We start from the raw sequence: 14,926 nt of genomic DNA on the forward strand, positions 1-14,926 counted from the left end.
AACAAACAGACGGACAAAGAGGATAAAAACTATATACCCCCGATTCCGTGGGCATAACAAGATGTTTAAGAAACAGTGATGTCCCCTTTTGACAGCTTATGATGAAGTTTTAAGTTTCTCAACTGCAAATCAAACTACAAGGTCGAGTTAAAAAAAGTTGTTACCAAAAGAAAAGACTTGTCTCGATGAACATACACTGTACCTATGGGGTATGGTCGCCCAAATACTAACCTTTAAATATCCGGCTGTGGTCAAGGTTATTTTTTTAAGTGGGTGAAATTATATAAGGTGAAGGTGAATTGAAAGGCTCAACGTTAATGATACCTAGAGGGTGGCCTTGTTAAAGGAAATATCGCACATGTGAAATATAAAAGCCGTAACACTAACTAAGATAATTTTCCAAAGTTATGTCCAAGGTTAAAGTTTTCAAAGGCCAAGGATACGGTCAAAGGATAAAAATCGCTGTTATCCAAAGTAAGTTCTTGTCACAAGAAATAAACTTATGAATTTTGAAAGCCCTAGTAATAACTATTCAAATGTTATATGGCCTAATTTTGTTTTTAAAGATTGCGTTTACCAAACTCTGAAGTCAAGAAAAGCAGGAGAAAATATTTCTGTATCCATTGCAAGATAAGTCTTAATGAAATGTATTAAAGCGACGTTAGCATCAACTGATCAGACGTTTTCTTGTCTTGTACAAGGTCTTGTCAAAAAGAATACATCAATATAATGTGAAATATAATCAAAGTAAATGTAATTATAATCAAAGGTTAAAGTTTTTTTTGAAGTTGAAAAGACAGACAGATGATAAATCAGGGCAAAAACAATATACACCGAATCTTAAATCATAGACACATTAAAATAAAGAAATAAAGACATACAACAGATATTTTTAATCATTGAAGAGGGGGGTCCAGCCCAAAGCAAGTACACTTTCGCAGATTTTTGACAGATAGAATCATTTATCTAAAAAATTGGGAAAGATTAATGTAAATATAAATGTATGTATGTATCTTAAATTACAAAATAATTTTATATTCACACCTAATTGCATCATCACAGGATATGCGTCAGAGGTTTTTTCTGCTAGAAGTAAAGGCTCGAAGAGTTGCGATTGGAATCACACCCTTTGGTGTACTACATTTACCCAATGCAAAATCAAAATCTTGTGTGTGTTTGTAAAGGATGAGTCTGTCAGTTGTAAATGATAGCTTTGAATTTACGCTGAGAACTCTCAGGCAAGCATGTTTTGTTTTGACTTTTGCAGAAGAAAGTATTGATTTATTTTCATTTTTGTATCAAACATGTTTTGCAGGAAGCTATTAGCTGCAAAATCTTTGTCATTGCAATATGTTTCAAACATGGAAAGACTATTCCCTTTGACATACTCTAAGAGATTTTCTAATGCGAAATATAGAAAAAGGAAAAATTATGCTGTAAACCACATTAAAAACGAATTAACTGTTAAACCAGCTTTTGTTGATTTGAGTTTAAACTCTCCTGTCTCGAATGAAACAGAAAGCGAACAAGCTTCACATTTTGAGACTATTTCAGAGCTTAACAAGAAAATATCTGAATTAACAAAGGATCTGAATGTGATAAGACAAGAGACAGATGCTGATAAAATTGGAAGTGAAGAAATCGCAAAAGGATTGTCCAAGAAAAAGTCCTTGTCGGGAACACCAGATAAGTCCATAGAAATGAGTAGTGTTCAATGTGGGGGGTGTGGTGCCTTGCTCCACTGTCAGGATGTGACGATACCAGGATATTTGCCGAGCGAGGTGTTCAAAAATTTAACAATGGAAGAATTGAAAGAATCCAAATGTCAGAAATGTCACAAAATGCAACATCAAGGTATGGTGTTTGACATTAGAGCAAGTGATGAGAAGGTTTATGAAATAATGAGAAAGATCAGTTCTGAAAGGTGTTTGGTATTGTTAGTGATTGATTTGTTCGATATTGAAAACAGCATTCCAGACATTTTCTCACAGATGTTAACCGAAAGGACAACCATTCATGTGATAGGAAACAAAGTTGATATAATTCCTCAGGATCAGCCTAATTATTTAGAAGCTGTAGAGGAGACGCTCATAACTGCCTGCAAGAAACGAGGTCTCAATAGACATAATGTGAAAGAGGTTTCTTTGATCAGTGCTAAGACTGGATATGGAGTAGAAAAATTAATATCATCACTTCTTGCGAATTGGGGTATGAGAGGTAAGGTTTAAATTTTAAAAAAAAAATTGAATTGTAAATTATTTTTTACCATGTTGTAACTTTAAGCAGGGTTCTCCATGAGCTGTTTTACTGTGTTGCTCCCGACGCAGTAAAATTTTCTCCGACACAGTAACGATTCAAATTTCATGCATGCGACACAGTAAAATTTTTGCCGACACAGTAAGAGTTGTGATATTTAGAAAATCTAAAGACACAAATATTCTAGCGTCTTTCAATTGAAAAAGTTATAACACTTAATTAGTAGGGCTTCACCTTGAGTAATCAATCAATTTTCTTCTGGACCTTCGCCGGACTTTACGCATGACAGAACAAAGAGAAAAAAATGTTTTTACAATTCTATGTACCGGTTAATTGGTAGTTGCAATAAAATACATTGTATTATTTATGAAAAATATTTAAATATGTCTGTCCTATAGAATCACGGCTCTAGAATTATGAAAGCACTGTAAGTCAAACAACATTGTGCCGAAGTCATTTAATTGATGTAAATAAATTGCCGAAAATTTTGAAATTTCAGCATGTTCAAGGAACTCTTTAAAATATTTTACTGTTCTGAAGTTCCTTTTTTGTAATGCGGTAACTCGATCATGAAATCTGATAAATAAACACGGCAGATCTAATTTCAAAAATGTTAAGTAGATCGACTATCGGTCAGAATTTCCTTTGCTTTCAGAACGTTTTTTCCCTTTTATCAGTATGTACGACCATACCATTTGTGTAACGAGTTAACGATTTTAAGTACGTGTGTGCTTGTAATATTTTGTAATTGTAAAAATTGTGATTCAGTTGCGAATTTGTTCACGAAAATAGCGCGAAATATTAGTGCTTGGCGTAAACTTTGCAACACAGTAAAATCTCAAATGATGGAGAACCCTGTTTTAGCATTAGGATACCAGTAAATTACTACTCAAACCGGTAAGTTATGGCCAGTAATCATACAGTTGTAAATTGTTGTTAAAATTGTTAATGATATGTTTTGCTTCTTCTTCTTCAGGCAATGTGTACATGATTGGCACTGCCAACAGTGGGAAGTCGACTCTGTACAACAGTTTGCTTCATTCCGACTACTGTTACTATAAAGTCCGAGACGTCATCCCCAAAGCCTCTGTATCTGTCTGGCCAGGTACAGAATCATACCATGATTGATTAATACATAACATTAAATATATGCAGAGTTAATTTTTATTTTGAAGGGAAAAAAGTGAATAGGTAGAAAAAGAAGCACCAAAGATCATTGCCACTGAGGTACATAACTGGAATGTTTGTGAACATGGTTTTACCTCTCCCTAGTCAAGAATCAATGTTATAGTATACATTGATAAAAAATAAATAATTTAAAGCTCTGTTAAAATATTATTTGTTTCTTAGAAGTTGCATTTACAACAAGATGTTTGTTTGAATGTTGTTAAATGTACACTCTTGAGAAATTTTCACTCATCATGGAGAAGCCACCATTTGGGTGTGGAGAGCTACAAATTTTGTCCTATACTATACACTCATGTCCATTTAGCAGTGAGAGATCTTTTTCGTGCCAGCTCCTACTGTGACACAGGACCTGGTTTATATGGTTTCTACTGAAAGACTGGTCTCCAAGTCCCACAGTGGGATCAAAACCCATGATGTGAGAATCACCTCCTTACTTATTCTCTTTAGAGAAGTGGACAGGCTTTCGCCTACATCCAGGCATGTAGGCGAAAGCCTGTCCACTTCTCTAAAGAGAATACTCCTTACTCTGCAACACTCAAGCAGTCACTCTTACCACTGTACCACGCAAGTGACTAAAAAAACCGTAGAATCATCAATGTTGAAATTTTTTAATTAAAATGAATGATTACTCATTGATATATATGCTTTATGTAATATTAATCTCTTATTCAGGAACAACCATCAACATTCTGAAGTTTCCCATCATGAATTCTAAAACAAACTGGTTGATGAAAATGAGACAAAAAAGACTCATGGAAACTCAGGCAAAAGAGATTTTACGACACAAGAAGATGAAAGAGGAAATCAAGAAACAAAAGAAATTAGTTGCATCCTCAGTTATAACCACTTTACATGGTAATGACATCATCAGTTTATAACCACTCTACATGGTAATGATGTCATCATTTACTGTAGAAGTACTTTTTTTCCGCATGGTAATAATTTACGCTATGTACGCGGCCACAAATTTTCCGCGAAAATATGTCCAAGCGTACATAATATAAATATAAGGCATATAGTGACAGTTTAAGAAATCTGTGTAATTTTCTACCAGCGAATTAAACAGATATTGAGACAGCGAAAATATGACCACGTGGTAAAAAAGTAAGTCTACAGTACATGTATAACCATTCCACATATTTAGGACATCAGCAGAAACAACGACTTGCTAAAATATTCGGGGGTTTATAGTTTTTGTCTGTCTGTATGTTAGTCTGCAAAATCTTTTACCTTGCCCATAATATTTGAGTTGGCGAGGTTATTGCTATCATATTTCACAGGTGTATTCCTTGTGACAAGACCTTTCTTTGGATATCACCTTTAAGTAATTTAGTTTGAGCCACTTTTACAAAATGAAAACAAAAACAAACTTAAACCTGCATCATAACTTTTAAATAGTTGGTGATATGGCAATCATACTTCACATTTGTATTTATTGTGAAAAATAAGACCTTTTAATGGGTATAGATATTATTGACCTTTTGACCTTGACTTTAAACTCGCTTTTAAAAACATTATGTTCTAAATTCACCAGTTTAAACCAACATAAATTATTATAAATAAAACTCAAAAACACTTTCTATAGGATGAGCTCGCATGCGCGAGTGCAACAGACTTTAATTAAGTGTATACAATATACAAAGCACAGTCTTTCGTTTAACTTCTGAATTCCATATCCTTGTACAAAAGGAAAAAATTCAAATAAAGTGACAAGTCAACATTAAAAACAACAACATGTAAGAAATATGGATACTGGAAGAAGTGGGTGGGTGGGCTAGTTTGTTGCAATGTAGCAGCCAATTTCAAATGACTAAAATCGATCTCCTTTACCAATGGCCTTAAACTGCATACATAACAAACATGTTTTATCATAACTTTTATAAATATATTTAACCTTGGTGATAACGTTTGAACAGTTAGTCCAAGGCATTTCATATTTCACAGGTTTATTCTTTATGACCAACCCCTACTTTGGATACCAGCAATTTTGACCTTTGAGTTTGACTTGCGTTTGTGAAACTAAAATCTTTGCCATATATGAAGCTGCCATTTGGGGGCATCAGTGTTTTACAAACACATCTTGTCTTCTAAAGTAAGGAATTGCATAAACCTTCAGATATAATTGTGTAAGACAAAGATATATGTATATGCACATGTCACACATTAATGTTTAAAGATGCCCTGCTTTTTAGAACATTTTATGATTATAAAGGCAACCTGAAAGTAGCATAATTGAAATCAATAGCTGTTTGTGAATAGTTTTTATTTGGAGGGGAGTCATTTTTATCAAACTAAATTTATTGCTTTGTAGGAAAAGTAGAGAAAACAGATTTTACAAATGATGCAGAGAAAAGGGCTCTGTATTCGGGATTTGACCTTGTGGCGTATGAATACAAAGGGGACCAAGTACGAAGCAATGATGGGAAAGAGTTCATCATGGAAACTCCGGAGAAGTATGACGAGACAGATTTTACAGATTCCAGATTCCTGTGTGATACACCTGGTCTTTTGTGTGACAATCAGGTGAAAGAATCTTCAGTGAAATAATAAAATTCTATATAATTTGTTTGATGTCTTATACATGTACTTATAAGTATGGGTATAATGATATAATGCAAAGCATAAAAATTTTATCTTGTGACTTGCATTCATTTTGGTCCATCAAATTTTCAGCATTTTACATTCCTTTCTGATTCATGTAAAACTAAGAAGATAGTTTCCCATATTTTAAGAGACTTATTTTCTAAAGAAAATTGTGAAGATGGTATTCACAGTACACGTTATTTTAAACTTAATGATGCAGAAGTTCTTTCAACTTATTAAATCCTCTCCTAGGTAGAGAAATTGTGAAGATGTATTTCACAGTACATGTTATTTATCAAACTTTGTGAAGAAGATATCTGAATCACCAGTTAAACAAGACAGAATAACATTTAAAAATTTCGTTCTCGTCCTACATAGAGAATATAGACAAGTTGAAGGTCCACTGTATATAAAGAACTGTATATAGGAAGATCACTCTGATTTAGAGGATATGTTCCTGCTTACTGTAGGTCCACACAGAGCTGACACCTGAGGAACTGAAGCTCATCATCCCTACGCGTAAGATTGTCCCCCATTGTTACTTACTAAAACCTGACCATACAGTGTTCATCACCGGACTAGGGAGGATTGACTTTGTAGAGGTACTAATTACAAATAGCTAATTAATTTACTAAACATTAAACCAGCCTTTTTTCTTCTTTGATTTTTTAATCATACTGCCATAGTCTTCAAAATGTAATTTTTAAGTAACTAATGTGTTATATATTTCTTTTTAAGATAATTAACAGCCACCCCCCACAAAAAAGGATGTTAATTTTGTAAATCTAAGAAAATACTTAATTCTTGCACAGTTTTTCAAAATACAATTTAATATTTACTTTCCACAAAAATCCGGATAATTAGAACAAATTAACATTTAGTTTGGTTACAGGGAAACCAGGATGTCATGTTGGTGATTTTCATCAGTTCTAAGCTTCCTGTGTTTGTGCTGCCTAGTCATGAAGCAGAAGAGTTCTACCACAACAACATTGGGACAAATATACTGGGGGTAGGTATCTCAGAATTAAAAATGTCAAGAGAATCAGGAATTTATCAATGGTATTTTAATATTGGGTAAAATCAGATGTATCTCCTGTAAAAAATGTCAAAACCAGTAAAACTGGGTTATAACGAAGTCACTGGGACTTATGAAATTACTTTGCTATATCCGTAATTTGTTTTATCCATATAAGAAATTGTTTAATTTATACACCTGGGGATCCAAGATAACTTTGCTATATCCGTGAATTTGCAATATCTGTGTTCGTACTGAGTTTTACTGTATATGCATGATATGTCATATTCATACATGTAGATGTTCTGTTGCAGGTTCCTCTTGGTGATGAATCAAGGCTAACAAAGCTTCCACCACTGAAGAGTGAAGATATTCGGATCCACCTCCAGGACCACCCTCAGAAATTGGCTGCCCTTGACCTACAGCTCTCCTCTTTAGGTTTGTTATGTGATTCATAACTTCATTTTGCAAGATTTATGAATGGTATTGGCTGTTGAGATGCAGTAAACCTATTTAATCTATAAAAAGTCCGTAAAGAAGTCACTCATGCAGTAAATTTTCCTTTGTTAAATAATGATAACATTTTTGGAACATATTTAAGGAATCACTGTCTAGTTAGTGGAATATGCTAGGGCATCTAGGATAGCTATAAACATTGGATATTGCATGATGCGCAAAGCATTTCCAATTATCCTTGATGACCCTGGTATACTCTTTAACTGGACAGTGATTCTCTATATTTCCATTTCATTGTGAAATAAAATTGTAAAATTTAGATTATAAAAATGTTGTCTAATAAATTAAAATTTGCACAAGTCCTCTTATGTCAGAAAGACAAACACACAAAATTTACATGCACATTAGGCCTCCTTAGCTCCCGATGTATTGCTTGTCGAAATTTACATGCTGGAAGAATGATCAAAAAATCAAATCCATTAACTTTCAAAGAGTTATCAGTATCACAGAGAAAACAGAGAAATGGAAATAATCAAATATTAGATGATATAGAAACAAAGAGATTTTAAAATTCACAATATTTCTTATGCAATATAAAATCCATTTTTAGGTTGGGTGTCGGTGATTGGAATGGCTCGAGGATTTGAGATAGACATAGACGTGACACTGAGAGTTTACACCCCAGGGGCTCTTGGGATTTTTCAGAGACCCCCGATGTTGAGGGAGGCCCATGCTTTCCATAGAAAAAGGATGGGGAATTCATTTAAATACAGAAGGAACAAATCTAAACTGCTGCTTTCAAAGGGAGAACGATTATAATGTGATGTGTGTGACTAAAAATAAAAAATGAAGCTTATTTCATTTATTTCGTATTTGTTTTTAGCTTTGCAGGCCAGAAACAAAAGAGCTAATTGGATAGCAAGGTATCCATTGTCTGTTCTTCCGTCTAGCTATCTGTCTGTCTTTTTGTTTGTCTGCAAACAATGTTTGAAAATGCTGTTCCTCCTACAGTTTTTATCTGATTTGAATTTAATGTGGCACACAAAACGATACATTATTAAAGATACATGCATGTAATTCTGTATATTAGATCTGATGATCCGCGCCTGTCAACTCGACATGATACGACACTTTAGATCAAGTTACTATTATAATGATATAAAAAGAGAATTATGTATCTTAGTGTAGTCTACTTGTGTTCATAGTTGTGTTGAAATCAGACCAAAACTGTAGGAGGAGTAGCATTTTGAAAATATTTCATCAAAAATTCTATTTCTAGAAACCATGGCAACACCGTTCATCGAAATCAAAAACCGATACACAGAATTATGTATCTTAGGCAGTCTACGTATATGCCAAGTTATATTGAAATCACACCAAAACTCTAGGAGGAGTAGTGTTTTGAAAAATTGTTTACAGACAGACAGACGGACGCCGGACACATTACTATCTCATAAGCTCTTCTGGTCTCTGACCAGTAGAGCTAAAAATTAAATAAAGTAAAACACATATGAGAGAAAGAATTTTCAAAGTATTGAAAAATCAAAAGCGAAAGTATGCTTTTAAACGATAATTTCTCCATAATCTTCAAAGAACCCATTTTCCTTTTATAATATTTAAGAGAGCCTAAAATATTCAAAACGTCTGTATCTCACATCCTGATGTTATCACCGAAAAGTTATCCAACAGGTTCAATTATTTATCATACCTAAATATTGCAAAAAATATTGACCAAGCTGTAAACATTTTTTTCAAAGTGCGTTAACATGGTCGTTATTAACGCACTTTGAAAAGACATTTTATTCTTAGCTCACCCTGAGCCAAAGGCTCAAGTGAGCTTTTCTGATTATAATTTGTCTGTTGTCTGTCGTTGTCTTTGTCGTCGTAAACTTTTCACATTTTCATCTTCTTCTCAAGAATCACTGAACCAATTTCAACCAAACTTGCCACAAAGTATCCTTGGGTGAAGGGGATTCAAGTTTATTCAAACAAAGGGCCACGCCATTTTCCAAGGGGAGATAATCATGAATTAGAGAAAAAGGCATTTTTAAATGATCTTCTCAAGAACCACTGGGCCAGGAAAGATGAAACTCATGTGAAATTATCCTCAGGTAGTGAAGATTCAAGTTTGTTCAAATCATGACCCCTGGGAGTAGTGTGGGGCCAAAATTGCCGATCAAAGTTTTACATTATACAGTTATTGACTGGGTATGAGGGCTACATATGATTTGTTGGACCTGAAAGTGAAAATAAGTAATAAATATATAGAATGATATTTATAAGGGTATAGCAAAGGAATATATAGGAAAATTAAAAAAAAAAAATTCTTCTCAAGAACCACTGTGCCAGGAAAGATGAAACTCATGTGAAATCATCCTCAGGTAGTGTAGATTCAAGTTTGTTCAAATCATGACCCCTGGGGGTAGGTGGAGCCAAAATGGCCAATCAAAGTTTTAAATAGGAATATATATGAAAAATCTGTAAAAAATTTCTTCTCAAGAACCACTGAGCCAGGAAAGATGAAAGTTATGTGAAATTATCCTCAGGTAGTGTAGATTCAAATTTGTTCACATCATGACCCTTTGGAGTAGTTGGGGCCAAAATGGCTGATCAAAGTTTTACATAGGAAAAATCAGTAAAAATTTTCTTCTCAAGAACCATTGCGACAGGAAAGATGAAACTCATGTGGAACCATCCTCATGTAGTGTAGATTCAAGTTTATTTAAATCATGACCCCCAGGGGTAGGGTGGGACCAAAATGACTGATCAAAGTTTTACATAGGAATATGTACGGAAAACTTTTAAAATCTTCTTTTCTAGTACTTTTAAACCATGATTAGAGATATTTATATGGAATCATCCACGGGTAGTGTAGATTCTAGTTTGTTCAAATTATGACCCCTGGGGAGAGGGTGGGGCTAAAATGGCTGATCAAAGTTTTACGTAGGAATAATAGGGAAATCTTTAAAATCATCTTCTTAAGTACTTCAAAGCCATGATTAGAGATATTTATATGGAATCATCCTCAGGTAGTGTAGATTCTAGTTTGTTCAAATCACAACCCCCAGGGATAGGATGGGGCCACAATGGGGGATCCAAGTTTTACATTAAAATATATTTAAAAAGTCTTCTTATCAAGAATAGCAAAGCCATGATTAGTGGTACTAGTATTTACATGGAATCATTCTCAGGTAGTGTAGAATTAAATTTGTTCAAATCATAACCCGAAAACCGGAAGGGTAGGGTGGGGCCACAATGGTGGATCAATGTTTTACACAGAAAAATAAAGGGGAAAATCCCAAGAACAGAAAAGCTACGTGTAGTCTTATTGTTATGTAAACATCCTCATGTATTGAAGATTTAAATTTGTTCAAATCATGGCCCTTTAGGATAGGGAGGGAAACAATGGGGAATCAAATTCAAATTATTACGAAATAATATATAGGAACAAAATGTTTAAAAAAGAAATCTTTTTATCAATAACAGCAAAGGCAAAGTCATATGCTGTATTGATATGAAGGCATTCTCAAATAGTATTAAAATTGAAGCCCCCACCCCCCTCACCTCCGTAAACTTTCAGGTCTGATCTGATGTGTTTTTTCCTAGCCGATGTGCTTAGGTGAGCAATGAGGCCCCTGGGCCTCTTGTTTCAAAGTGCGTTGACATGGTCCAAATCTTAACGCACTTTCAATTTTGTTTCAAAGTCCGTATTTTTTTCAAAGTGCGTTGTAACAAAGTTGGATTCATTTGCGGCTTTTGTAGATTCCAAATTGTTCAAATCATGATCCCCTGGGTTAGGGCGGGCCCACAATAGGGAATCCAATTTTACATTAAAATGTTCAGGAAAAATCGTTACATTCTTCTTCTCAAGAATCAATGGGCCAATAAAACTTAAACTTAGGTGGAAGCATCCAGGGGTTGTCTAGATGATAAATCGTTCAATCGATGAATCATGAGGGTAGTGCGGGGTCACAATAGTAAATCGAAGTTTTACATTGAATTATATATGAAAAAAAATCTTCTTAAGAAACACCGGGAAAGAGAAGCTGAAACTTATAATTATGGAAGCATCCTGAGATAGTATATATTCTAAATTTTCCACATCATGACGATGGGGTAAGGTGGGGTACAATATGTATTACAAAGGGGAAATCTGGTAAATAAAACAGTATGACCAGTGTTACTCAAGTGAGCGATGTGGCTCATAGGCCTCTTGTTTCTTCCTTTCAGTTTGTAAAACATGTAAGTACAAATCAGTAGTGCTGACTTCTGTTTTAAATGATCTAGATGTAATCCACTTAAATTTTTGTTGTGGTTTTACAGAATTTTACTTCACAAAAGAAAAACTTTAGGTGATTAATTATAAAAAAATATCATCAATGAACAGAATATCGACTGTTTTTGTTCTAGAAATTGTCATCCTTGTTTTAAAGTCCTGCATTGATTAACTCCAGATTATTTATATGTATTTAAATATGCACATGAAATAAACAGTATAGTTAGGATTACGTCAAATCAATGTTTTGTATATCTCGACGACAACCCCCCCCGAACATTATAGAAATCTACAATTTACGGTTAGCAAATATGAAATGAATTGCCAGAATTTTTAAAGAGTTTCCATCATTACAAAGTTAAGATTAATGGAAGAGGTTATTAGAAGAAATAATGGAGAAAACGTTCAGTTGATGTGGATACACAATTCCTTTGTAGTTTTACAGCATTTTATTTTGAAGATGCATTCAAATATAAATTATAAACATATAATAGAGATTTAAATTCATCTCTACTTTAAGTTGAAGGTATATTATCATCATACAGTGACGTTTTATCTGTGTCCTTTACAATTATATCAAACAAGTGATGCTTCAATTCCTGATCTACTCGTACAACTCTTTAAATTACGATAGGAACATTGTAAAACATATTTCACATGTGTACATTTCTTTGTATTTGTTGTTTAACACATTCTATTCTGAAATCTGTGGCTTCTTTTATTTTGTGATATGGTTCCTGTTTGAGTGACTCTTCAAAAGACTCTAAAGCCCCTTGTAAGTCTCCCACAGCATGTTGACAGATTCCTAGTATCTGCCAGGATAGGTCTCTGGTGAATAAAGGAGCATATCTCCCGTCATCATAGAGTAGCAGTGTCTGTAGGTCTGTCAGTGACTGTAAACACTGAGTTCTATTACCCAGTCTATGGTGAGATAACACAGAGAGCATCTCTACCACAACAAACGGTGATACAATTAAGAGTGTCTCTCCATTATGTTGACTCACAAACTGTTCTATACATAGTTCTTCAAGAAAGGGTATAGTTTTTAATAAACGCACATCATTCACCCAGGCTATCTTCATTCTTCTAGACAAAGACAAATTACCTACAGCTTCATTGTACTTCTGCCTATCAACAGTTTCATTATACATAATACAGGTCTGCGATAGTCTTTCTTTAGTGATACAAGTGATATGAAGTGTTTTATCATATCTTTCTGTTCTATAGTAATACAATGCCAGATAAAGTAAATCAGACACAGGACCAAGTATTGCTGCCATTTTCAACATACCACATATAATTGTATCTATGTAATAGATATTTTTATGTGTGTAACATGATGCACTGTTTGTCATTATGAAGGCTAAATGAACAAGAGATTCAGCAGTACAGTACTGTAATGTTAATAACTGGTATGATGAGAGTGATAATCGAGATAGTGTGTTAATTGATTTTAAATAAATATAAAATTGCCATATTTTTTGAGCAGGAAAATTTAAATTACATAATTCATTTATTCCACAAATATCTAAATCTACTAAACTCAAGAATTTTCCCTCAGCAGCGGATAACACAATGGACGGGCTACTGAGGGCTGATTCTAGGATTGATCTGAGAGTCGGACTAAGCAGTAGACAGGACACGCCCATTCTGTAATAAAGATGAAGTTGTCGTAAAAGAGATTTACGTGTAACACCAACAACTTTGTTTCTAAACATGTTGTTCTGTGGAATGAAAAAATTAGGAAAAACTCCACAGTAAACACAATGAATAAGATATTTTAAACAATTCCAAAAGCAATCTAGTAAATTCGTCGGGCACCATGTAACTTGTCCTGATTGCATCATCCAGAACATTGTGGTCTTCATGTAATATGAACACAGTAATTCATTCTCCCTACAATTGATAATTTCCTTCAGAAATATTTTCAGGAGTCCGTAACATAGAAATTGTGTATGATTCATGGTACACACTAGTTGTTGCTCGGCTTGAGAAAATGATAATCTCCATTCCAATTCGTTAGAAGTCACATTAACTTTACTACCAATAGGCACACAGTGACATTCATTTTTAAGGATTATTTCTAACACAGGTACCGGTGGCCAGGTGTGTCTCTGACATCTGTCAACCCAACTTCCTAATAGTTTAGGCCAAGGAAAAGTGGCTAAACAATGAGCTAGGTCGAATTCAATTGACCCATGGAATCCACTACTACAAGGACCGTGTAGTCTTAAATTTTCCTTTTTTATATGTACCTTATTTTGCAGTTGAAAATGCATTTCTCTCCACAGACGACTAGATATATAAGCAGAACCATTAAAGAGAACAAGACAAGATATCGTGATTTCGTGTTTTGTTGGTGTCAGGAGACTTAATCTGACAAATCCTGGCGGTGTATCAGAATCTTCCATGAGCAAAATAACATGTTCTGTTGTATTATAAAACCGAGACTGGGAGATGTCAGTTATTAATTTATAATTATAATGCCAGAACATTGTATCTATGTCAGATGATCTCAACCTAAATCCTTCTCTATAACTACCACTCTTCATCACAGCAATTCCTCTATGATTATAAACAGGTTTCTCTATCATCTCATGCATGTCCATCACGTCCCTTCTGATGGCCACTTCTGTCGGTGTCCCTATCTTACGACACAGACCAACATACAGGACCTCTGATACTGATAGACGGGGATTGTGGTCCATTCTATTTTTTTGAAAAATGGAACACATCCGTTAGACTTTAATAAAATATATAAGATAAGATTTATTGATACCAATTTGGGGCCCATCAGGGCATATACAAGTAATGAGAAAAACATACAAGAAGAAAATCAAAATTGGTAGTAGCAACTGACAGAAGATTAAAGGTGATACAGATATATACACAATAATACATACATGTAACACTATTGGGTTTCTTATAATCTCTCTACAAATGGCGGTCTGTGCTTTGTCAGTTAAAGGGAAATACCGGTCCCCAGAAAATCTGGTTTCGTTTTAGCATTATAACAGGTATTACACTCGTAAACTAAGAGAAATTGGTGATTCTTATATCTGGGTCGAAAACGAAGAGAATGGGAATCTTCAGAGTCACAGAAATAATTAAAATATATAAATATACTTTCATCTAAATAAATTGAATCTGAT

At 34.2% G+C, this 14,926-nt stretch overlaps 2 protein-coding genes across 4 annotated transcripts in view; one reads left to right on the forward strand and one right to left on the reverse strand.

The window, feature by feature from the left end:
* The first annotated feature begins 1,212 nt into the window (after positions 1-1,212).
* LOC134244093 (nitric oxide-associated protein 1-like) overlaps positions 1,213-14,926 on the forward strand; it is a 39,609-nt gene continuing 25,895 nt past the window's right edge. Inside the window, exons 1-9 of one of the 3 annotated variants that reach the window (XM_062726369.1) lie at positions 1,213-2,217; positions 3,233-3,361; positions 4,117-4,280; positions 4,316-4,334; positions 5,756-5,967; positions 6,498-6,629; positions 6,920-7,036; positions 7,357-7,480; positions 8,109-8,344. In XM_062726369.1, the coding sequence (XP_062582353.1) occupies positions 1,305-2,217; positions 3,233-3,361; positions 4,117-4,280; positions 4,316-4,334; positions 5,756-5,967; positions 6,498-6,629; positions 6,920-7,036; positions 7,357-7,480; positions 8,109-8,317 (2,019 nt within the window). In that variant the 5' untranslated portion in view covers positions 1,213-1,304 and the 3' untranslated portion in view covers positions 8,318-8,344. The other 2 variants (XM_062726368.1, XM_062726370.1) reach the window with 2 other exon arrangements.
* Positions 12,096-14,764, reverse strand: LOC134244092 (uncharacterized). The gene is made up of 2 exons (XM_062726367.1): positions 14,678-14,764; positions 12,096-14,483 (listed from the first exon to the last, which is right to left on the reverse strand). The coding sequence occupies exon 2, from the start codon at positions 14,480-14,482 to the stop codon at positions 12,428-12,430; it is 2,055 nt and encodes a 684-aa protein (XP_062582351.1). The 5' UTR covers position 14,483; positions 14,678-14,764; the 3' UTR covers positions 12,096-12,427.

The sequence above is a fragment of the Saccostrea cucullata genome, unplaced genomic scaffold (genome assembly GCF_032062105.1).
Source record: "Saccostrea cucullata isolate Sc308-1 unplaced genomic scaffold, CSIRO_AGI_Scuc_v1 ctg769, whole genome shotgun sequence".
NCBI lineage: Eukaryota > Metazoa > Mollusca > Bivalvia > Ostreida > Ostreidae > Saccostrea > Saccostrea cuccullata.